We start from the raw sequence: 26195 nt of genomic DNA on the forward strand, positions 1-26195 counted from the left end.
TTTTAGTGAAATCAACTGTGTTATCTGCTGAATCGGCAAGCTACCTTTCTAGTATTCTAGAAAAATTATTAAGATATGCCAATGGACACATGGCAAATAAGTGTAAACCTTCATCCTTCATCATCGAGTATTATACTCAATTTTATACTCAATGCCTTCATAACTGTCAAGATATTCAGGTAGAATATCGTAATCTTTTAAAAATCAGATTCGGAAGGACTAAATTTTTAATTCGAAAATACTGTGAAAACATTCGTTACTTGCATGTTATCCCTTCACCCTTCGTCACAATCCGTTTTCATTCTTATGATTTTATTGTATTCTGGTATTTTTAACAAGAGAAAATTCAGCTTCGTTAATTATCAGAAAGATTTTGTGCAACAAATAATTTGAAGATATAAGTTTCAGTTTTACTGAGAGGCACGAAACGAAGGTTTAATATGGAATTAAGCTCGCAGAACTATAAACACTTAAATTTTCTATAAAATGAACGAGTTATCTTATTATTATATATTATAGGTTACCATACTATGTTATCAAGAACATTAGTTTTGATCAAACCTATGTTTGATTGATTGGCGAAAACCAATCTATCACATCACGTCTGTAGGATTTTTGTGGAACAAATAATTGCGAAGTCATCATTTAAAAATTATTGTGTCTTCATTCTGTAGAATTGATGGAAGATTCCGAGTCTGACTTTATGTTGCTTGAAAGTGTACTATTTCTTATATTGAATTCAACCCAGAGGTAAGCTGCTGTTCCAATAACAGCAAAAGCTAGAAGAATTCCCAGTTGTCCATAAAGTGGTACATAGGGAGCATAGAAAAACGATGCTGCGGCAGCAACAGACTGAAAAAAAACACCATCACATTATTAGTAAATGCACACTGAATGAGAAAAATCGCCTAATTATAAGAGAGCTTGGTGCGGTCCCAGCAATACAATATAACTGATGTCCGTGAAGTTAGCATCCATTCCGCTGGGTGCTACTTCAGGGGCACCCACTGTTCGATTTTTCGAGAAAAAAAATACTGTTGGATCATCGTCATCGACGATCGTTAGTAACTCTTTTTAACACAAAAATTTTTATTTGTAACCGAACCAATATGATGGGAAAATGACATCCTCGAAATGCAAAGTTAGCATCCACATTTTCGAAAATTCTCCATGTTTTTTGCTTCCAATAGCACTATTTGTTAGTAACTATTTGTAACCCCAAAAATTTTTTATTAACCTCACCTATAACGATACCCACAAAATGCGAAGTTTGCACCCACTTTTTCGAAAATTATTATAAAAGATATTTTATTTGCATTTTCGTAAGTAACTCGTTGTTTACTATTTGTTACCCCAAAATTTCCGTTTTTACCTCAAAGATAGTGATAGAAAAACACCGCCTAACAAACACAACTACTTCTCAGTTTCTGTATTGATAATTCTGCATTTTAAAAATGCAGTTTTTGAAATATAATTACAGCACAGTTTCTGTATTGATGATACTGCATTTTAAAAATGCAATTTTTGATATACAGTTACTGCACAGTTTCTGTATTTTAAAAATGCCGTATTTGACATACAGTGACTGCACAGTTTCTGTACTGATGATTCTGCATTAAAAAATGCAGTATTTGATGTACAGTTACTGTACAGTTTCTGTATTAACAATTCTGCATTTTGAAAATGCAGTATTTGATATGAAGTTACTGTACAGTTTCTGTATTGATTTTAAGTGCAGCTTGCTGTGCAGTTTTTGAACAGTGACGACTGGATTTAAAGTACAGCGTCCTCTACAGTTTTTGCACAGTGACTGCTGCATTCAAAGTGCAGCTTCCGTACAGTTTTTACACAGTGACTGCTGCATTCAAAGTGCAGCTTACCGTACAGTTTTTTCACAGTAACTGCTGCATTTGAAGTGAAGCTTGATGTATAGTGATTGCAATACCATCGCTGTATTTGTGCAGCAACGATCTACTGTGGCATATCTTTTGATTATCAAATTATTCAAGTTCTATCATAACCTTGAAGAAGTGTCCCGAAAAACTTCTCACATAACCAATCTACAACTAAAAAGTTCCAACTTACCTGAACAAATTTGAATATTCCAAAGGCGCAAGCACTATTACTTGAATAGATGCTTCCGATTATTGAATAAAACTGTGTGTTGTAGCATGCGTCGCCAAATCCGAGTAAAAATGAGCAAGCCATAGCCAATACTCCAGAACTGGCGATGAAGGCTTCATCGTTGGTGTCTTCTATGGGAGAGCGATTTGGTAGATTGAGGAAGATAGCAAAGAATGCAAGGATGTGGATAACGAATCCAGCGATGACTATCGGATCCCTACCAAACTTGGTCGTCTTCTTTCCCAAAATTCCAAAAGATAAACCGCCTGTGAAATAAGTTATTGGCTAGTTATTGTTCAAGTTATTCGGGAGAATCTAGATTTGATTGTTCAATACGGTGGTGAATTACTGACCACAAATTCTGCCATATCCTGTATCCTGAATATATTTCAGTTAAATTACTATTAAAATTTAAAAAAATTAATTTCCAGGGGGGCAGTGCTAATTTGTAAATCAAGAAACAATATATATCAAAATATATATACTATACTCCATTCACATTTATTTTAGGAGTCGGTTGGCCATGAAATAATTTTCTTTTTGTAACTAGAACGGAGTAAGGTTGGCACTCATGAAATGTCGTTAATGTCATAACGCCGTTGCCACAACTAATTATAATATCAATTTTTATTTCAAAAATGCCGAAATTGATTGAAAAAAGGGACAGAGTTTCAGGAAGTGCTATTTAGAATTCAGGCCTGCTCATTCAAATAGTTATACCCTGATATTCTAAAATCCACAATACGTCAGACTGTAGCGAACATATTCAATGTAAGTGAATTTATAATAATGTTTCATCTGAATCTAAACGACTTATATTTCAGCTGAATATTTCCACAATCAGAAAGATTGTGAATGAAGAGGATGACAAAGAATTTCCTTCTATTGGGAGACCCAAAAAAGTGGTGGCATTTGAGTTTGAGTTGAGTTTGAGTGAATTAATGCGAAAAGTTTACTATACAGGATTTTCGATTAATGTCATCGTAGAATGAGTTCCCGAAAATTGATTTATTTCTATTTTTCATTTGACTTGTCCTATGCATTGTAAATGTCTTAACCCTTAATAACCTGAGTTATGATCACTATTCTAATTGAATAAAAATTCTTTATAGAGTGTACAAGACAAAAACAACTCAATTTCTGTTTGAAAATTGTATGGTTTTTGTTTGAGAAAAATGGTATTACATATATGTAACGCTAATAGCTACAGTTGCTGAGAAATAAAATAGATTTGCCAGTGAAATTTGCGTTACATATGTGTAACACTAGGTTATTATGGGTTAAGGTACCAATAAATACCTAATTCTTATTATTATATAATAATATAATTATTATATTAATAATAATAATATTATTATTAATTTGAGTACTGAAGGCATTTCTAACGACGAGGGTGATCCTCCACCAAGATCAGCAGAAGATTTTTGACGCAGAGATGATATCCCTCCCAATGCAATTGAAAAACAAGTTATGTACCTATGATTATTTATTTTTTTCTTCAGTCATCATCAAGTCTTGAAATAAGTTTGGATGAAGGCTTTATTATTCGCCTTTTTTCTCGTTTTCTGCTCTGTTCCTTTGTTTCAGATATTATTTCGAAATGGAAAGAGGATAAAGAAATTTTTATGTCAATGGAGAAAGGAAGCCCTTCAGTATTAAAAGCTTATTCTGTAAACAAATTTGTCATCACTACACTTCTCACGGGGAGACAGGGTTTTTTTACTGAGGTTTTTCCCTAAGCTCTTGTATCATACTCTAAATTGTATGGTGCCCCTTTACACTAACCTTTGCTAAAACTCATACATACGCTATATTGTTTGATAACTAAAAATGTATTGCTGACATTCAAAAGAATATATATATATATATATATATATATATATATATATATATATATATATATATATATATATTGATATTATTATATCAATCTATCAATATCAATGTATTAAGATGAACAGCCACAAATACGCGCCAGTTTTGTCCTGTTAATTGTTTATTTATGTGAAATTTTTGTTCAAAGGTGAAGTTCATCTTGACTTGAAACTTCCTTTGATTCCTTTTACTTATATTGATTGAGATGATTTTTGTTGAAGAATTTAACATTCTTGTAATTATCTGTTAATTCCTTCGCGAGATACCCATTCCCAACCACTGCATCATATGCATTTTATCTTTGGGTTAATATTTTTGAAATCTACAACTGATGTAACGTATTCAAACTTTAGCCAAAGAAGATAACGAACATTAACTCTCCTGAAGCTAGTACATATTATGATATTATACTGATCTACTGTATTTCCCATGCAAATAACTGGATTCGGTATGCCTTCAATCAGTTATTGTATAAACTTCGATTATGTTCGTCACATATATATTTTCCGAAGAGATTCGACATTGTGATAAAATACGTAATAACAGAAACTTTTACGTAGAACGGGCAACATAGCGTTGATATAAAACCCAAAAATGTTTTGACAAGCTTCATAACCCCACATTTTCGTACTATACAACGTGAAATGTGTCAAATTTCCATGGCCAACCGAGTGCTAAAATAAAAGTGAATGGAGTATACCAATTGACCTTAATGATTCCATGTTGAAAAAAAATTAGAAAATTTCACTGCTTAAGCTTAATCACGATCCGCGTCACCGGTGATTTTTTTCCAATTCAAAGATGATAAATTGAACAATAGATTACATTACAAAAAAAAAAATTCAAAATCAATAAAAGGAAATTTTTTTCAAGATTGTCAGTGGATTCTACATAAAAGGTAAGATCTGTAACTTCAAATAACAAAAAGTTAGAGAACTTTTCAAAATCATCAAAATCTCAATATTTGCTAGCATCTCAAAAATAAAGGATTGTAGGAGCCTACGGTTACTCCGAAAAAAAGCTTGGAAAGGTGCCATCTGTTATGCTCTATCTCTTCTGGTTTCCCATGTTCCCAAAATGGACCTCGATTTCAGGACACCCTATATATTCCTAATCATTTTATCATTTCACTCACCTAGAACTTCTCCAATACCTATAAACACTCCCGACAATCCAACTAGCTTCTTAGCGTCGGTGAGCTGTGATGTGGCCCCAACGGCAGTACTGTAGACGCCACTGTAAAATCCCAACTCTATACCTGGAATTGAAAATGCAAGTCATATAGATTGGAGAAAGTTAAAAGAGCTAGAGAAGGTTTGTTTTAGGGTTCAGCCGAAGGTTCAATCTACGACTAGATTACAGGTATCCAATAAAATACCATATAATAGTTTTGTTGAGCAAGAGCTCAATTACTGTAGAGTGCAGACGAAAATTTTGATTCGGATCAATGGTCGTTGAACCAGAGGTAGAAATGAATATTGGGCAAGTGCATGTCAATTAGGTAGTATAATTTAAACTGCAAATTCACTAAAAAATACAGTTTATTGCGTCGTGTTACGAAAATGACGTAACTTTATGAAAGGAATTCATACCGACTATATCACTCGCAAGAATGTCTTAATGAAAGTATAGAATTCTGAAAATGTTAAACATGACAGCGTTCAACTCATTGTTCAGATGGAGATTGAAAAATATATTACTGGTAAAATTTTTTTCCTTTTTTATAAGGGGATAGAATTGCGAAAATATGTTTTTTTTTCTTTCATTCCGTAAAACATTTGGATCGGAAAAAAGATGGTAGTCCTTTGTTTTATGAATCGAATCACTCAGACCGATATTATTCAGAACTTCTTCCAGGACCACCAGTTATTTCCCAGAAAATTTTTGACATAGTATATAGAGTTTATTTTCAATTTTGAAACTTTTTTCGGGCCATACGTCCGTACATAATTGAATTTGGACAATTGAATTCATAAAGAAATCGGCTAAAGAATATGTTAAATAACTGAGTGAACATTTAAAATATTTGTTGTTTTTTGTAAAAATTATTTTGAGAATTGCTGAAAAAAATGGACTTCTAAAACAGTCTCAATATTTCTGAACTTCCAGAACTTTTGTGGAGCAGTATCATTAATGATATATATTTGGTGAAATAATATAAAAACTGAAAAATTTTACAATCTGAAAATTTTATTGTGATCATGCTATGCGAGTAGCTGTCAGTGTCTATAGTTGGGGAGCCGACGATGCTAAATCGGGATTTACTCGAGCGTCGTGAAGACCTAGTGGATTTTGAAGATTAGATGGTAGAAAGAAAAAAAGGTTCTATGATGTATGCACTTTCAGCTGTGGGGAAAGCGTCTGCATGCAGACGCTGCAGGTTCTCAAATATGTAAAAAAAAATCGTCAGGTGTACAGATTAAGATACTGTATATGCCCTACGTGTCTCTGATAATGAATTCATGTTTATCTGACAGTTTGCGCGGTGGGACTGGCTGTACGGAAGAGTTGAAAATGGTAAAAAAAATTCCAGCGTGTCAGATTTTTGGAAGATATGTTAATTAGACCCAAAGGAAGCTACTTTTCAAGGGACTGACAATTTGGACGTGACGCAAGGTCACAGCGGTCCCTTGAAAATGTAAAAAAAAAAATCGTTACTTGTACATACTCGAGCGCATCAGATTTTCATACAGATGGTTCATCTCGGTGTTGTAGATGTGTTGCCCCATTAATCTAACACTAATCAGGGGGGTTTTCCTAATCTGACACTTTGAAGATGATAAAAATGCGTTTTTTTTTCGAATATTCCCCTGCCTGAACTTCTTTTTTTTTTATTCATTATGAAAGATGTAGATAATAAAATTCTACACAACTTTTGTCTGAAGCAGTTTTACATACTCTTAACCGCTCTCTAATTAGAGGGCGATAAGGGCGAGGAGCTTAGCCACACATGCGAAAGGGCAAGGTCAATGTAGAATCCCAGTCTAATCTACTTTCATCCAATTGTCAAAATGACAAGGTATTTCTATGATGACAATTTTCAAAATTAGTCTCCGACTGAACCTTAGAATGTACTATTTTCCAACCAGTGAATTTTCGCTTCAGCATGTATCGTTAAACGCCTCGCATTAATCGCCATATATCTCAAAAACGTTTGAACATAGAAAAAATTGCTCAGGACAAAATTTGTAGAAAATATTATGCTCTACAACTTTTATAATGAATGCGAAAAAGATATGAAGGCCAGGGCATGAGATAATTCAAAAAGACTGATTTTTGTTACCTTTATGGCCAATTTTTATTGTTTCGGCTTGCTAAAACTGTCAGATAATATTTTTTCCGTTATTCTTGAATCATTAGCTTCAAACTAAGAAAAAACGCCACCGCGCTCGAGAATGTACACGTGACGTTTTTTTTTTGCAACTTTGGCGCCGTCCCACGCATTTTTGACACGCTTAAATTGTCAGATTAAGAGAATACATATATACTTTTCAACATGTAATTAACCACATATATCTTAATCTGACACGTTCGAGTATGTAAAATGATCGTTTTTTTTTTACTATGCTGACAGGCTGTCCTAGACAATTCCCCCTATATACAGGTCTAATTTTTGGTAGAGGTACTCTGCAGGGTCCAAGGTGTGTCCTCTTATAGTTATCCGACACGCTCGAGTAAATCCCGAATTTGCCTCTTCGGCTCCCCAACTACTACTTAAAACAAAACTTTTCATTATATTTTTTAATTGCTCTATATGCTCCCAAATTTTGACCACCTATTTCATAATCACCTTGTATGTGATGATGTAATACGATATTGAACCTCAAGCAATAAGACATGTATGAGATAAAAAGGTGCATCAGATGTTATTATAACAGACTACGATACGATTCGGAGTATGACATGAAGAGCGAGTTTATACCACGGGACTTTCTCGCCATCCGTATAAGGCGTAAAGGGAAAAAGACTACCAGAATGTGGGGTGTTGCCAGAACACTCGAACGATAAATAGAAGTTACGAATACATATTACAATAGTTTCCACTTTCGGCGAAAAAATGGCAGAACCTAACGAACGTCTCTTTTCAATTTCACCAGGATACGAATTGTAGCCAATAGCTAGACTTTTCGAGAAATTTTTTCATGTAGAAATTCAGAGAAGAGATAATTTCACCTTAGAAAGTTGACAACATGAATGAATCTTTGTTCTTCAAGGAAAAAATTTTTTTCCGTTTGACGAATAATTTCTGACTTTCCGTGCTGACGAACTGATTGAATAGAATTATAATGAAAACCCCATATAAATTAGTGGTTTCTGACGTAAAATATTCATTTCCTCTTTTTGAACTGACCACTAAAACGGTGAAGTAATACCTCCAGAATCTCCATTCAAAAACGGCATTCACTAGTTCTCAATTTACGCTTTCAATTTTGTACGTAAAGCCTTGATTTATTTTAAATTGAAATTAAAGGACGTCTTGATGTCACCCCGTCCTTTTTCTTCCAATTCAGTTGTTTTTTTATGAGAAAACAGAAGTTGAACTTTAGTGTCTATAAAACTTATTTTTACAATCATTTTTCCACGGTTTTTCAACATATTTCGAGAAAAATAGCGGCGATTCAATTCTTAATTATTGCAAACATTTTCATAGTAATATAAGTATACCAAAATTAGGCTGAAATTCAGGAATAACTGAAAATTATTCAATATTCGTAATATTACCTCAAGCGTGGTAATTTCTGTTTTTCAACAGTATCAGTTCGTAATTCAGGCTATTGCACAAAAATGTGGCCCATTTATGTATTTGGGATATCATCCGTAAAGCAACCAATGTCGATCGTCTTGATCCCGAATCGTATATACTACTTTCCCTTAAGGGAAAACCTTCAGCAAAAAATCCTATTACCCCTTGAAAAATGCACTGAAGCACAATAGAATAAGCTGCTGACTATCTCTATTGAAGGACATCATTTTCATTGAAATAAAATTCTGCAATAAAAAAGTGAAGAGAAGGGAGAGTTTGTGTAATATAATTTCAATCAAATTGACCTGTGAAGTTGATTTCTTAGCACAAAAATCCAGACCGTTATGAATATTGTTTATGAAGTAGGTTATATAATACTAGCCAACGCTACGATGAATAATAATTATAGCGATATATTTTACCTCATTATTCCGAACATTTCACTAATAAAATAATTCAAGATCCATTTGAATTCGTAAAGAAAATGATATAAAATCTAAACGAAAAAATGGTTATCCACTCTGAGTAATATCACGGTAGATTAATGAAAATGGTCAAAACCACTTCTCAGTACTTCTGGATCAATGTAGGTCAATAATCACAACATCATAAATAAAACCAATATTTAAAATTCAAATGTTCTTGCACCATAAATTTTCCAGTAATGTGATTTTATTATATCTCAAGTCATGGAATAATTTAACTAGGGAATGAAATGAGAATATATGAGATAGAAACTTTTTTTGTTTCAGTGAATATCTCCAAATATTCGATGGTGATACCTGTGACGAAAAATTCATCAGTAAAGCCTTATTCGGACTAGACTATATTAGTAGAGTAGCGAGTAATTTAGTAGGTCTGTGAACATCAAGAATTTAGCTGATAGTAGGACAATAGCTGGTATTTTGCCAACTAAATTCTACGCTGCTACTAAACTACTAGTCTAGTTTCTGAATAGGACTTTAAAGAGTCGGCCATCCATTAATTTATTGGGATCTATTGCAATGATGCAAACACGATTATACCTTCAACTCATAATCCCAAAGACTATAATCAGTTTCTGTTCAACCAGTATGAGATTAAATCGACATAGTTCAGTTTGTTCAAATGTTCACATCGACATATTTTCATTGATTAGATTCGATTTTATTTCTCCAACAATCAAATTCGGTTTTATGGGAATAATAACAATTGTTCACACGATCCATGAGTCAATAAACTGAAAACAAGATCAAAAGGAATTTGAATACAATCCATTGATATGGCTAATCTGACAACGAGTATTGAATTCTATAAATAAATAAAAGTAAAGAAAATAGCGAAAAAAACAATATTCTTGGAAGTAGATCTTGGTCAAGAGTATATATTCCTCCGAAGAACTTCAAACATTGATCCAATTATTGATCATCTTATCTCACAGTTCATGGAAATGGGGACGCATGTGGGTTGAAAAGAACTTTAATCTACCTCGATTGGAGATCAATAAAATGAACAAATAATGTGAGGTCAGGAATATGATACTCGTAGAATTATATTTTTAGAAGTTTATGCATGAAAAATGAAAGTGAAGTATGTGACCTATTGAATCATTTTTCTGAATGCAGAGTCAATGAGCTCAAGTGATATAGGTACGAGCGAAAAATTTTGGTATATATTATAGTTTATTTTGAGGAATTACTTTTTCTAATGGCGTTTGCCTTCTTACCCAAATAAAACCGAGGTTTGGTGTTTCCATTTGAATGGAATGTTTTTTGGAACATATCTTCAATCCAAAATATATAGGAGTTAAGCTGAACATTTGGAAAATTTGCGTCTGAAGTTGAAAACTAGGAATAATATCCTGAATAAACTAACTGGTACTACATGGGGTGCTGATGCAACTACTCTCCGAACGGGAGTCCTAGCCTTGGTTTTTTCGGCTGCTGAATATTGTTGCCCCGTTTGGGTTAATAGTGCTCGTGCAAAAAATTTATGCACAGCTGAATCTTTTTATGAGAATTTATTACTGAAACTTCTAGATCTTCACCTATTCAATGGTTACCTGTTCTTTAAAACATTGTACCGCCCATTGTAGAGAGAGAGTGCAGTTATAAATTCTTGGAATAAATTCCACTTCCACTCCATTCCCGACTCATTTCCAATTCTGTTCTATATTCCACGAAATACGATTACCTATCAGATTATGAAGTTGCATAAACCCTTATGGTCCAGCTCTTCGAATGTAAGGACAAGAGCATTTGGCAGTCTGAATAGAATACGTGCACTGTTTTTGATCTTTCCAGAAAAAAAATAGTGTATTCTGAATCGTGTAATAACAGGTCACGGACGTCGCAATAGTATGCTTTTTCGACGAAATTTAGTTGGGAGCCCTAGTTGTGAATGCGGGGAACCAGAAGAAACCATAAATCATCTGATTAATCCCATCTATAAATTTCAGGATGCTTTTAGGCACATTCATGCAGTTTCCGAATCTTTTTGGAATTGAGTTGATGTGAATTTTATATCAATCTGATGTATAGAACGTAATTTATTATCTCACATTTTCCTGCTTTTTTATTTCAGATAAAATTTTCTGGTAACTTGGAGAAGAATCCCCGAATTATCTTTTTCTTTGAAAAAAGGATCAATTTTTGCAGTGCGAGATGCTCTTCAATATGAAATATTCCAGCTTATTTTTGAAACAGTTTAATCTCTTACAATCCACTTGCTTACTCATGCTCACTGAAAGCATCTTGAAGATAACAGCTGAAAAAAAATTCGAAGATCGCCGAACACTTTTTTCAAATGATAAGGTAAAAAAGAGATCGATGAGAAAAAAGCAGATCATAGATAGATACGAGGTGCACTGATGAAAAATTTCTGTTAAGCATTTGAAATACATATTTCGATTTCAATGCCGGAGTGGCCTTCCACAGTCCCGGACTGAAATTCAATGAAATTTGGTCAATGTCAGCGTGACATACTCGTAGCTTCGCCATCTTGAATATTTTAACCAGGCAATTTTTGGGGAACTGACTTATTTCGATGACCTGCTTGATGATGCTAGCTCCCGGCCGGCCAGCTCCAAAACGACTATTCCACCACGGTCAATACCATATCTCCGTATCTACCGTATCATATCGATGCTGCAGTCGATTAATTTTTCCCCCATTTAGAATAGGATGCTGAAGCGAATAATTAGATATATGCAGAGAAGGATTGACTGACTTCATAAGACGATTTTCTTTTCTTCTCTTCGCAATATTTGAACCACAAAGATCAAAATGAACCATTGTCTATAAGGAAGCGCATGTTCCCCATTTTTTTAGTCAGCTTGAAATTGCCGGCCAAGGGAATTGATGAAAAGGGTGCATACAGGAATGTTTCAGATATACTCAGGAAAATTTTCGTTTCATTCTGACACTCCTACACCCCCAGTTCTAAGAATTAAAAAGAACCGATATTCTGTCTATTACGGAGCGTATGTTCCCCATTTTTTCGATAGTTTAAAAAGCCGGCCAAGGAAATTGATGGAACGGGTGTATAGAGCAATGTTTCAGATGTACTAGGAAAAATTTTCGTTTCATTCTGACACCCCTAGACCCCCATCTCCAAGAATAAAAATGTACCGATATTCTGTTTATTACGGAGCGGATGTTCCCAATATTTTCGAAAATTTTTCCTAGTACATGTGAAACATCTCTCTATGCACTTTTTTCATCAATGTTCTTGGCCGGCCATTTCAAAATAACTAAAAAAAATGGGGAACATTCGCTCCGTAATAGACAGAATATCGGTTCGTTTTAATTCTTGGAGCTGGGGTTCTAGGGGTGTCAGAATGAAACGAAAATTTTTTCCAGTACATCTGAAACATTCCTCTATGCACCCCTTTCATGAATTTCTTCGGCCGGCCATTTTAAACTAAATAAAAAAAATGGGGAACATTCGCTCCGTAATAGACAGAATATCGGTTCATTTTAATTCTTGGAGTTGGGGGTCTAGGGACTTCAGAATGAAACGAAAATTTTTCTCAGTACATCTGAAACATTCCTCTATGCACCTTTTTCATCAATTTCCTTGGCCGGCCATTTTAAACTATCGAAAAAATGGGGAACATCGCTCCGAAATAGACAGAATATCGGATCTTTTTTATCTTGGAGCTGGGCGTCTAGGGATGTCAGAATTAAACGAAAATGTTCTTGAGTACATCTGAAATATTCCTTTATGCACCCTTTTTGTCAATTCCCTTGGCCGACAATTTCAAACTGACTAAAAAAATGGGGAACATGCGCTTCCTCATAGACAATATTATAATATTGATTTTGATCATTGTAGTTCAAATATTGCAAAGAGAAGAAAAGAAAAACGTATTGTGAAATCAGTCCATCTGCATATATCTAATCAGTCGTTTCAGCATCCTATTCTAAATGGGGGAAAAATTAATCGACTGCAGTATCGATACGGTAGATACGGTATTGACCGTGGTGGAATAGTCGTTTTGGAGCTGGCCGGCCGGGAGCTAACATCACCACTGTTCAAGCATTATAACGAAATTATTTAGTATACGTTCGCATAAACGTAGTAAGTAAATGTTTTCAACAACAAGATTTACCCGGAATATGCATTTGCATTCTTCAACTGAAATAGGTGTTTGACATTCAATCCTTTTATCACATTATGACCTTGTAGAGTTTGCTTTCAAATTCCAGAGTTTAGCGCGGTAGCGATGATTTGGTTGGGTTCATTATCAAAGCAAATCGAAACCTAATGTTTAAATAAAAGTAAATTGCACTCGGTGATACGGATCTTCTAGATCTGCAGTTCCATTACGTTTACAATTAATCTTACACTACTAAATGCTTCTATACACTTGTGGCCATATACGGTCTGGCTCGTATGAAACATCCCATCATATTTGTGGAAATATTAAGCTTTTGCAATTATACAGGGTGTCCGGGCAAATGTAGAAAATCGCTCAGATTCAGATAAACCATAAAAAAAATAAGATGACAAATTCCCATCATTTCTTTCCTAGCGGCCCTTTGATATAATAATATAATATTTGATATAATAAACAGTAGTAAAGAATCTTAAAATACTGCCCTTAAATTGAAATTAGCTTGTTTAGTTTACCAGGGGCGGACTAGGTTGTACATTTTATGCTTAATTTTTAACACCCTGTATGATAAGGAGTGTGGAAGGAATTTGGATCGTTGAACATTAAACTAAAGTTCATTGTCGATAAAATGAACCGATTTGGAAGTAATTTTTTATTTCTATTAAAAAGAACCATGAATTCTAATTTTTTTGTCTACAACACAGTGTGATACGAAAGTTATTCAAGGAAAAGTTTCAGTTTATGTTATTGAATCCGACAAAATTTGTTTCTTTATCACATCACAATGAAATATGATTCTGTAAAGTAATACAAAACTTACATTGACGTGTTAATTTTGAATCTTCACATCTTTCATTATTGATCCTTTACTTTCATATTAATTCATTGAATGTGAATATCTTGGTTAATTACAATGACGAATCAGGAGCTAAAATATTGAAATAGCTGTAGGAAAAGCACTTCAACAGCCTATATTTTGAAAACACCGCATTTTCGGATATAGATTCATAATATAAAGTTTGCCTAGTGTTTGACGTTGAATAAACTGAATTTTAGAACAACCTGTATGCCAAACTTACTCGAATTCGATCGATATCTCGTACAATGTACGAGAGTACATTGAACTGAATAAATAAAATATTTTATCACAACAGAGAAGTCATAGGAAAATAAACAATAACACGAAATCGGAGAATTTCTTGCCAGTAAAAACCTCTGTTCTTATCTCGACTACTCAAGACACGAAAACGGTTTCCAATTTATTTTTCTAGAATTCTAATAACTTACCGCTGTAGAAAAATGCTAAACTCAGCATTAACATTCTTGGAGTCACGAAGAGTTTCATTGCTTCTTTGAAAACCTCCATAGGTCCAGGGACAGGTTCCTCCGTTTGGACTGCATCGTCAGACGATTTTGGTGGATTTGGAAGAAAGAAAAAGACCACTACACCTGCCATAGCTAATCCCGATAGAACCCATATCACCATAGTCCTGACGTCTTTCTCAATATAGTCTTCTTGTCCATCGAATTTGATGTAGACGAATAAGTTTCCGAACAACATGCTATTAAAAAAATTTCGAAATGAATCAATTTTACTGGGTTCAAAAACATAAATAGCTATTTATAGTTTCTTAAGTAGTCAATTTAAGGCGATATCTTCATAGTGTGATTTTCACTATTTCAAATGTTGCTTCAGCCCAAAACTCCTTGATTTTTAAGAACTGCGGTATTTAAAAAATTCTTCTCTTTTGCAACAAGTTGAAAAAAAATTGCATAGCCTTCTGAAATTTTTTTGTTTTCCGTTTTCGCCTTATGTGGAATAACCTACAGCTAAACAACCACAATAAGAGGAAAAACATCTTCTTTTAATCGTTAAGTTGCTCATGCCATTGCAATAATTCAGTTTGAATAACTTCTTGAGGTCCTAATCAAATAGAGAGTGTTCCAAATTGAGTGCCAACCAAAAATTGACAAAAATCTTTTGTACCAGTGAATAAAATGAATATTTCCACATAAGTCGCTTATTTTCAACTTTAGGAACAAAGGTTATATGATCTTCTTTGTTGAGAATGATATTACGAATCGAAATGCATGATAAAATATAGGTTGTTTCATTTAAAAAAATAACATTTTATGAATTATTTTGAAAACGGGACTGTCAATTTTTGTTTTGTGTTTGGCTTCGAGAAGGCCATCAAAAATGCTATAAGTTTGCGCATTCAACCAAATTCGTAGCATCAATAATATCAGACTTGGAAACGGTGCCGACTTAATCTGGAACACAGTGTAAATAAAAATGTCGTTGACATTTGCACATGGTTCGCAACCAAACACTTGTATGATAAAGTAAGAATGAAAAGAAATTTTATTGATATTCAAAATGCAATAATGAAGATGCTCGGAGTAGGTACTTACCTACCTACATTATTACACAATATTCCAAATGTCAATATAATTTGTATCTGGTTATTGGACCTCTCTCTTTCGATTGAGGTTGAAGATTTTCAACAACTATAGGATGTACTTTAAAAATTTATATGCAATCAACTTTCGCATCATAAAAAGAGTTATTTTAATATAAATTTATCTTGCAAAGAATGTGATATCTAAAGATATATTCTTATGAAAGTGCCTAGAGCAGTTGGGGGTTGTGGGTGATAGGTTGAGTGCAATGTTTTCCTTGATTTTAGTGTAGAACATTTGAATTAGAAATTTGATATTGCAATAATTCTTTCTGCAATGCGAGTGTTGACTGGATTTAAATTTTTGTATAAGTATATAAGTATAAGTACACTTCGCAAAAAAATTAACGCACATTATGGAAATCTCAAATTTATTCTACAACTGAAGGTGTTCTCAATAATAATTATTTCTATCAGAATTTTCTTCAATACAGATGTTTTTTCCCAGCAGGAATAAAAAAAGATGATATTATCAGATTTTGAATGTATTGGCTCCATTCTAAAATCAGTTGTTCTCGACCAATTCTAGTGATCAATAGTTTTTCTTTCGTTTGATTTTCTACACTCGATCGCTATGCAACGCGAAACACGAAATTTGACACAAGAGGAATGTGCCCATGCGGTAGTTTTGCGAGATGAAGGGTGGACATACACAAGAATTGCAGAAAGGTTTGGAGTTTCCCATACAAGTGTGTCCAGAATGTTGCAGCGATTCAGGGAGACAGGTATGAATGTCCGAAGACCAGGACAGGGTAGATCACGGGTAACAACTGCCATTCAAGAACGTTACTTGAGAGTTTCTTCGTTGAGACAACGGTTTGCAACCGCTCGCCCCCTTCAAATTCAGCTTGGGCAAACTCATGAGGTGCAAATTAGCACTCAGACAATAAGAAATCGTTTCAGAGAATATGATTTAAGGCCTCGTGTCGCGGCAAGAGGCCCAGCTCTTACCCCAGCCCATCGAAGGGCGCGTTTGGATTTTTCGAGATAGCATATCCATTGGGAAGAGGCCGATTGAGAAAGAGTTCTCTTCACCGATGAATCTAGATTCTGCCTCTACCATTGTGATCGACGTTCCCTTGTATCCAGACGTCCACATGAAAGATATGCTCAGTGCAATTTCCTGAATACTACTGGTTTCGGGGGAGGATCGATTATGGTATGGGGTGGAATATCTTTGACTGCTCGCACAGACCTAGTGGTCGTTGATAATGGAGCTATGAATGCTGATAAGTATATAAGGAACATTCTTGAAGAGCATGTAGTGTCATTTGCCCCATACATTGGTGAAAATTTCATTTTTATCGACGATAATGCAAGACCCCATCGTGCGCGCATCGTTCAGGAGTACCTTGAAGAGGTTGAAGTCTCTCGAATGGAATGGCCAGCAAGAAGTCCAGATCTCAATCCGATTGAGCGGGTTTGGGACAACCTCAATAGAAGGCTGAGAAGTTCAGAAAATCATCCAGCTACTCTTAATGACTTAGGAATCCAACTCGGAGAAATCTGGGAAGGATTGGATCAGAACATTTTAAGATCACTCATTTTGAGTATGAACCGTCGTTGCCGAACTGTAATTAAGGGGTGGAAATACCAAGTATTAAATCACTTATCAGCATTTCAGTATTTTGAAAATTGTTCATTTCTCTTCTTTCACATAAGATTCGGTGAAATACTGAATTTTTCTTCCATTTAATGTGTCTTGTTTCATTCAAAACCTTCCCGAGAGAACATAAAAAATAAGTTATGAAGTCAATGTAGAGTTAACTTTCATTAAAATTGAGATTTTCAGAATGTGCGTCAATTTTTTTGCGTAGTGTATTAAATCGAAAATCGAAATCGAAAAATAAAATCGAAAGATCCAATCACCAGATACAAATGATATTGACATTTGCAACATTGTGTAACTAACAATGTACTCCAAGAATTTCCATGATTGCATTGAACACTCTTTGCATTTATGGTTTATTATATAGGTGTTTGGTTTCGGAGCATGATCAAATTTTCATATATTTAAGTCATTAAGAAGATGTTCTTCGAACTGGATTATTTCAATAGCAGGAGCGTATGTGAACGATTAAAAACAAAAACATCATTACGGCGAAGTAGCCGAGGCCAGCAAACAGACGAGTACAAAAGTATGAAGGTATCTGAAGTCGACGAAGAAATATAATATACACCTCAGCAAAAAAACTGTCTATAATTTCGCCTGCTTGCTACCCTCGGTCGCGACTCGGCTATCAATTTGCACGCTCGAATATAATAAACAGTTTTTCGTTATTCAAATCAGTATTTAAATATTATGTGGCCCTTTTACGTCTTCGCAGTTTCAGTTGTATGTATTTTTATCACAGATAATGACTTAACCCCACCATAACGTCGGGGTTTAAAATAAACAACCTCACTCACCTGCACTGCAACATGGCCCAAAATATTCCAGAATTCCTAGATATCGTCGCTGTGGTGGAATTCAAGGTCAAGTATGTACCTTGACCAGTCCAAATCAAAGCTGCGCCTGCACCTATAATAGCACTAGCTATATAGAGAAACCACGTGTTTGGCCATAGAAATGACATGATGAATAGTCTGTAAGAAGGAAATAAAAATCATATTGAACGCCGACTGTTTTCTACGATATAAAGGCGATCTTATTGATAATCGTAAACTACTGAGTGTCCCTACAAAAATCCCGCCTGATAACTTGCCAGACAATTGATTTTTAGAATGCTTCTGTCCGTCAATTCTTGATAAAAGATGTTTTTGATGAGTCTTTCACTTTCAAATTCATTCGCTCGAAGCAATGCTTCCAAATTCGTGAATCTTCATATTGTCTCTAAGAAAGTTTTTGCGAGCGGCATTACACTAGCAGATCACCTCAAAGAATTTTTACGATTTTTAATCCCTCGTTTTGCTCACCTATATACAATGAACTATAAACAATTCAAAGTGCCCTGCTGGTGTAATATTACACCAGCAGGGCACCTCAACGGATCTTTCCAATATTGGTATCATTCGAAAGCTCTCGTTTCGCTCCGTTTTGCTCTCCAGTCCGTTCGTTTTGCTCATTTATACTTTACGAGTTTTTGGAGGAGGAAAAATTTTTGTTTTCTCACCCTAGCTAGTGGGATATCTGCGTTTTGCTCTCGTTCTGCTCTTTTCAAATCTGCAACTAGTTTTTCTCTACCAGTTAACGTTACCGGGATATAGGTAATTCAAAGTGCAATGCTAATATAGTATCACACTATGAGGGCACCTCAACAGATTAAATATACAGGTTGTTTCACAAAAAGGTGACCCCGTCTCTAGGATAGGTAGAAAACTGAAAAATAATTGGGGTTTTCCAGTAAAAATTTTTCGTAACAGCATCCGTATTCAATTTGAAGGGCGTCGAAGAAAAAAAATATTACAAGACTGTTGAGCCCTACATCCCAATTTTTTAACATGTCGTTTTATCGATGGTGCAAAAACATTTTGATTCACATAATGCATACTATAATTCATAATAATTAATAACTTCACCATTACCCACCATTCCTTTATACCAGCATCGATTAGTATTTCATAAATTTTAAATCAAAATATTCCAAAACGGTTTACAGCATTGAGTTTCACCAAGAGTACCATTTAGGTGTAAAATTGAATGATGTTTAATTATGTTAACTTGAAATTATAAACGACTAGGTACTAGAAGTCCACTAGTTCTTTCAAAGAAAGGATGGTCTGATGGCACCAGTCAGAAGTTCTACAGTGAAGCAATGCTTCCTTGTTGTTTTTCATTTGAAGGTAATAATATATCAGCTGATAATTGTAGTATGTACCTACATAAAATTCGCTGGCTCTTGCCGATATTGCAAGAGCCAGTTGGTTGGGAAAATTGTCGATAGACCACCGGATTCTGAAAAAGTGGTCCATCAATCTGGACGAAAATAATGATTCACATTTATTTCGAATGTTAAGTCCAGTTTTGGGCGAAAAAGCGATGCAAAAATGTTTCAATGACAAAAACGAAAAAAACAACTCTTTGATTTGCCCAAATCCTTAAGAACAGAATCAAAACAAATCCTATCAAGGAGAGTACTCAACAGTCATTGGATACTTTGTTGGGTACTTCCTTAGACCCCCTATAGTGCGTTATTACATAAGGAGGGCACTTTTAATTATCTATAAACGGGAAGTGGTAGAGAAAAACGAATTGCAGATTTGCAAAGAGCAAAACGCAGATCCCACAGGCTAGGGTGAGAAAAATTTTTTTTTCTCCTCCAAAAACTCGTAAAGTATAAATGAGCAAAACGAACGGACTGGTGAGCAAAACGGAGCAAAATGAATGATACCAATATCGGAAAGATCCGTCGAGGTGCCCTGCTAGTGTAATATTACACCAGCAGGGCACTTTTGATTATCTATATCCCGGTAACGGTAAGTGGTAGAGAAAAACTAATTGCAGATTCGAAAAGAGCAAAACGCAGGTATCCCACAAGCTAGGGTGAAAAAAAAAATTCTACTCAAGAAACTCGTAAAGTATAAATGAGCAAAACGAACGGACTGGTGAGCAAAACGGAGCAAAACGAGAGCTTTCGAATGATACCAATATCGGAAAGATCTGTTGAGGTGCCCTGCAGGTGTAATATTACACCAGCAGGGCACTTTGAATTGTCTGTAGCTCATTGTATATAGGTGAGCAAAATAAACTGAGTGGTGAGCAAAACGGAGCAAAATGAGAGCAAAACGAGGGCATAGAAATCGTAAAAATTCTTTGAGGTGCCCTGCTAGTGTAACGCCGCTGTTTTAGCGAGTGGATGAAAAATTATCAAGATTCATGTGGTCGTGAATGGTTTCAATATGAATTATTGGAGTGTCCCAAGGCTCACTTTTGTTATCCACCCTCTTCTGAAAATCACATCGTGTATACTCCATTCACTTTTATTTCAACACTCGGGTGGCCATGAAATAATTTTCTCAATATGCGCTCTGAGTTACTGCATAGTACTCAATAGCACGTGCCAGTATTGAATAAAGGTCCGTCAATTCCAAACGTTAGTCCATCGGAGAAGAAGCTATGTTGCTCTGACGAGGTCAAACGAGACTGATACCATGGTCAGCATCTGCTTTTCTTCGATGGAGCGTACTCTATTTGGTGGCCCTGACGATGGCATATTGGCTAGCTCATTCAGATCGTAACTCCTGTCGATATTCGTATCGGCGGGTGGTCGGCATCTGAATTAATTCTTATAATTTTCTCAAGTTTTTGTATCTAGAACGGAGTAAGGTTGGCACTCATGAAATGTCGTTAATGGCATAACGCCGTTGCCACAACTAATATCAACTAATATTACAAAAATGCCGAAAGTGATTGAAAAAGAGAGAAGACGGGGTTTGAGGTAGTGCTATTTAGAAGTCAGGTCCGCTCATTCAAATAGTATAGGTAAATCTGATATCTACAATATATCAGACGGTAGCGAACATATTCAATGTTAGCGAATTTATGTAATGTTTCATCTGAATCTAAACGACTTATACTTTAGCTGATTGTTTCCACAATCAGAATGAAGAAGATTCCAAAAAATTTCATTCTATTGGAAGACCCAAAAAAGTGGAGCCATTTCAGAATTTCATCAGGGTGGACGAATGCGAAAAGTTATTAGAGACTACAGGATTTTCGATTAACGTTATCGTAGAATAAGTTCTAGAAAATAAATTTTTCGATTTTTCATTTGACTTGTCCTATTCATTGTAAATGTCTTAAGGGATGAATAAATATATAATGATCATTATTACATCAAAGTATTAAAAATAAACAGCAATAAATACGACCCAGTTGTCCTGTTTATTATTGTTAATTCATGTGAAATTTTTCTTTACAGGTGAATTTCCTTTTGCCTTCCTTTAATTATTTTGACTTTCATTGATGCAAGATTACTTTTTGTTGAAGAATTTAACATTTTTGTAATTATTCGTTAATTTCTTCCAGAGATACCCATTCTCTACAACTGCATCAGCATTTCATCTATAGGTTGATTTTTTTGAAATTGATGTAACGTCTTCAGCCTTTAGCCAAAGAGGACAACAAACATTAACGACTTCAAATTTTTCGAAGTGATTCGACATTATAATAAAATACGTAATTACTTAGACTTTTACGTAGAACAGACAACATAGCGATGATTTAAAACCCAAAAATGTTTTGACAAGCACAAGCGTCATAATCCCACATTTTCGTAGTGTACAGTGTGTCAATTTTCATGGCCAACCGAGTGCTGAAATAATGAGAACGCTCATTCAGGGTGTAAATTTCAAAAGGTACCACTCTTAATATCTCGGCCCCTTACAAAATCAGAAAAAATGCGAATATGTATGGGTAAACTTTGCTGACTTTTATACGGTTGGTTGTTGGTTCCAATCAATTTGTATCAACTCTGTAAGCATGATGACAGCAACTCTTAAAATCTTAAATGGAAAGGGGGTTGAGTGATACTTTGTTTTGAAGATAATTCGATTGTCTTTTCAAAAAATGCCATACACTTCACCTTTTTTTTAAAGAGTGGAATAGTTACGATAGCAAGAATCGCAATGAAACATAAAAATAATGAAGAAATATTTACTGTAAAAAAATTTCTAAATGTTATACATTACTTTGTAGACAAAAATAAAATCCCTTTGGAATTCGGCCCTTGGGTTTCGGAATTTTTTTTCCTTAGAATGGTCTTGACGTTATAGTCATAGACCAGCAGATGTATTTTTTCAAGAAAACGCTGCGATAGAACTCTTTAAAAATCAGTAGAGAAAAAACGATAGGGACAGGGGGCTCATAATTGCGACATTTGCTCTTCATAAAGATACACATACAATAACACTGAGCCTCAGAAAATGTGGACACGAAGAACGAAAACAGAGGAATATGTTTACAACGCTGCTTGGGTTATAACTTCAGGTTTAAAGATATCGTGTGTTTATAGATTACCTTATTCACTTCCATGCTACCAGGGAAAGTAGATAGTTCAAATGAAAGCGCTGATTGAACATAGTTTTTCTGCCAAGTTTTCTAGTGAATGTTCCGAGTTGTTGATTGGGTCTGCTGCAGGAGAATAGTAGGTATGTGGTCGAGAGTTCCTATCTGGCCCCAGTGAAAATAAAGGTTTTCCTCGAGACTGATCTCATTAAGATATTGGGGGCAGAGGGCATGTCCACTTCTGAGCCTACAAATAGTACGGACAAACCTTCGATCAATGGCTTGGGGCGTCTTCAAACCAGAGTGTTTTCGAAAGTAGGTATGGGCTGTATGCACCGGTTTGGCAGTTTTTGCATCACTCCGTCATTAATTTTCTCCTTGATTGTTGTAAAAACGTCAGTATATGTAGGGGGAGTCCAGAAGACATGCTCAGGTAGGAGCCTTGAACCACCTCAAATATTTAAATTTAAATTTCCCTCTACCAGTATCATAAACAGACATACTCGTAACAAGGCACAATTACTGGCGGCTCCATTTTGGCCGCCATAAGGACAGTTCGGGGAGTGAGAGGGTTGAACGTGATTTTGTTGAAGTGAGAAATTGAATAATTTTTGTTTGTTACATTTTCTGATAAGTTGAATAGGTGCGTGGTGTTATTAAGTTTTATTGCTTTTATGAATTAATATTGTTTTACAAACGATGAGCCCTTTTAATAATAGTTGTAAGTAGTTTCAGGAAAACATCTGTTGAATAGACTAAAAGGGAGTGCGGGAGACTTGATCCATGCTATGGTCGGGAGACATAGGGTTCAAGTTTCCCGCACTGAGCTTATATAATAGTTTGCTTCAAAAAAAGAAAATTTAATAATGGAAATAAATATAAAAAATATACAAAGGTTCAAAAAAGTACAGAACATCTCGACAATAAGTGATACTGACTCTGAAATAGAAAATATGTATTTCATACGCTGATACATCTGATGATGAAAACCTTGGCATAGACAATCGTTGGTCATTGGAAATTGTTTTCTTTCAATGTTTTTCCTGATGAACAAACTTATGGTCAAGTCTCTCTCGCCCCCTGTTCAACTCTCCCATGAGTAGGGGAGACATGAGCCAATTTTCGGTTCTTAAAAAAAATTGCCGTATTCAAAATGTTCATCACTCTACACTCTACTACTATTATCTATCGTTACCTATTTGGGCATGATATCTTCAAGCAAAAAAATGAGTTGCTACCACAGATACAACTTAAGTGGCTTCTGAGAGAAAAGGGGTTCAACTCTCCCGGACTCTCCCTACATTACATGACCTTTACTTCATTAATAGACGCAGCTTTTGCGTACTGATCTTTTTGCCGAGAAATTCAAGTTGAAGTTTTTCAAAACGTAAAATTTTTTTCTACAAAATAATGGACAACATTTTGAACATCTTTTATAGTAAAAAAGTTTTCATTATTTTCATGTTCGATTGCAACTTTTGATATTGTACTATTTTGTTATTTTCTTTTTATTTTCGTACAGTGTTCTGTAATTGTACAATTTGCAATGTTTAATATAAACAACATCATTAAAGTAATACTTGGTCTAACGTTACCATACTGTTATTGATTGAAATACTCTTTGCATGATGCACCGGATTACTACAAAAAATGCTATGCACTCCATCTCAGTTAACTGCATACTGAATTTACATAAATTTGCAACGAAACCAATTGACTAAAGCTTATTTCACAAAACAGTGGTATGATGCTTTGAGTCTCTAAGACACAATAGGGTTGAAAACAATTTATTTTGTATTGATAAATAATACTTCAAATATGTATGGAACTAAAATCTAAATACAACTGTAAATATACAATAAGTGAAATATTCAGTAAAAATCGACTTACAAATATGTGATGGATCCAATCAGCATCGCAATTTTAGGTCCCATAACTGATATCGCAGAAGGCGAGATCCAGTTGAAAATTGATAAAGCAGCATATATGATAGCCAGGCTTGTATATCCGGTGCCGGTGAAGTTCGGATCATCCGTGTGGACATTCTTTAAAATGGTAGTCTGGAAGCAAAAAACTATTGGAACAAACATAATATGTATAATACACGGTACTTAAAAATTTACAAAATCTTCAGTGGAAACATTTCGTCAAAAATACGTTAAAAAATAATTAAAATTATCAATTAAATTTTATTAATATGTTTATATGATCTTCAAGAAATTTTTTTGGGTTCATCATTCATATTCGAATTCTTAACGCTGTCTTATTTATATAAAGGGTGCTTCAAATTACGCGGTTTTTTTTTTAATAAAACACATAATTTGCAAGTTTTCAAAAACTTTTTATTGGTCATTGAAGTATCAGTTATGACATTTATGTACGATAAATAATATCTGCCAAATGGCCTCCTCTTGCAGCTCTACAGACGTCTACTCTTTTGATAAAATTTTCAATGAAATTTTGACATAATTAAGGCTCTATCTCACTAATGACACGAATAATTTCACACTTTAGTTCAGGAATCAATTGTGAATCAGCCAGAGATATAGAAGATCTATATCTCTGGAATCAGCTTAGTAATTCGTATTGTTTGATTTCACGGGAGAGTTTTGTTGTGGGTTCATCAGTGTGCTGTATATATTTCAAAGACTGTATGTGAATTTTGTGGTATTGACATTTTTGTCCCTTGATGATGGTTAGATAATAACCGAAACGCGTCGAGCTTGAATGCATTAAAAATTTTGTGAAGTTTAAGTACTTTTATTTTCAATTATGATTAATCCAAGAGTTTTCAAGAATAAATTCCAATCGCTCATAAGATCTGCAGCAATAAAATCCATCAAAATGGATACCATTCGAAAATACGTTATCCACTATTATGCCACATAGAACATTTCTTTATTCGACTGATAGCCTTAAAGAATGTTGGCGATCAGAATGGAATTCGTGTAAATCTCTTCAATAAAGGTTTGATTATTGATCCTTCAAATCCGTCAATTTAATGAGAAATACCTCTAAAATTCAATACCCCTCTCGTTTTTTTTTTTCTTTTTTGTTTTCAGATTATTCTCACTTCGTCAACCATCATGGTGGAAAAGAAGGGAAAGGAAGATTTTGGACTTTTTCCTATGAAGAAGAAGTCCTTCAATATAATAATTTCAGCTTATTCCTCACACATATTCGTTATCATTACACTTATACGGGCAAACAGAGAGTTTTTCTGAGGTTTTTATTGCTGTTTTCATGTATCATACGAAGATATGTATGGTACCCCGTTGACTATAAGATCTAGAACGAGGAACAGGTTTCAGGATCTGTCTCTTGTTGCCATTTCTTTACACCAGCTTCATTATTTTCAGATTGTGAAAGTTTGTAACACTCTAGTACAAAATTATATATACAGGGTGTTTTCAAAGGTGAGGATTTTTTTCGATAGAAGGTAGAACT

The 26195-nt window shown here is 34.7% G+C and overlaps 1 protein-coding gene across 2 annotated transcripts in view; it reads right to left on the minus strand.

Moving 5' to 3' along the window:
- Positions 1 to 560: 560 nt before the first annotated feature.
- Positions 561 to 26195, minus strand: part of LOC123321584 (UNC93-like protein MFSD11) — a 38737-nt gene continuing 13102 nt past the window's right edge. Inside the window, exons 2-7 of one of the 2 annotated variants that reach the window (XM_044909268.1) lie at positions 24639 to 24808; positions 18212 to 18388; positions 14628 to 14902; positions 5135 to 5257; positions 2091 to 2390; positions 561 to 857 (exon numbers count right to left, since the gene is read on the minus strand). In XM_044909268.1, the coding sequence (XP_044765203.1) occupies positions 664 to 857; positions 2091 to 2390; positions 5135 to 5257; positions 14628 to 14902; positions 18212 to 18388; positions 24639 to 24808 (1239 nt within the window). In that variant the 3' untranslated portion in view covers positions 561 to 663. Of the gene's footprint in view, positions 858 to 2085; positions 2391 to 5134; positions 5258 to 14627; positions 14903 to 18211; positions 18389 to 24638; positions 24809 to 26195 lie in introns of both variants that reach the window. The other variant, XM_044909259.1, reaches the window with a different exon arrangement.

This window comes from Coccinella septempunctata, chromosome 1 (genome assembly GCF_907165205.1).
Source record: "Coccinella septempunctata chromosome 1, icCocSept1.1, whole genome shotgun sequence".
NCBI classification, from domain to species: Eukaryota; Metazoa; Arthropoda; class Insecta; order Coleoptera; family Coccinellidae; genus Coccinella; species Coccinella septempunctata.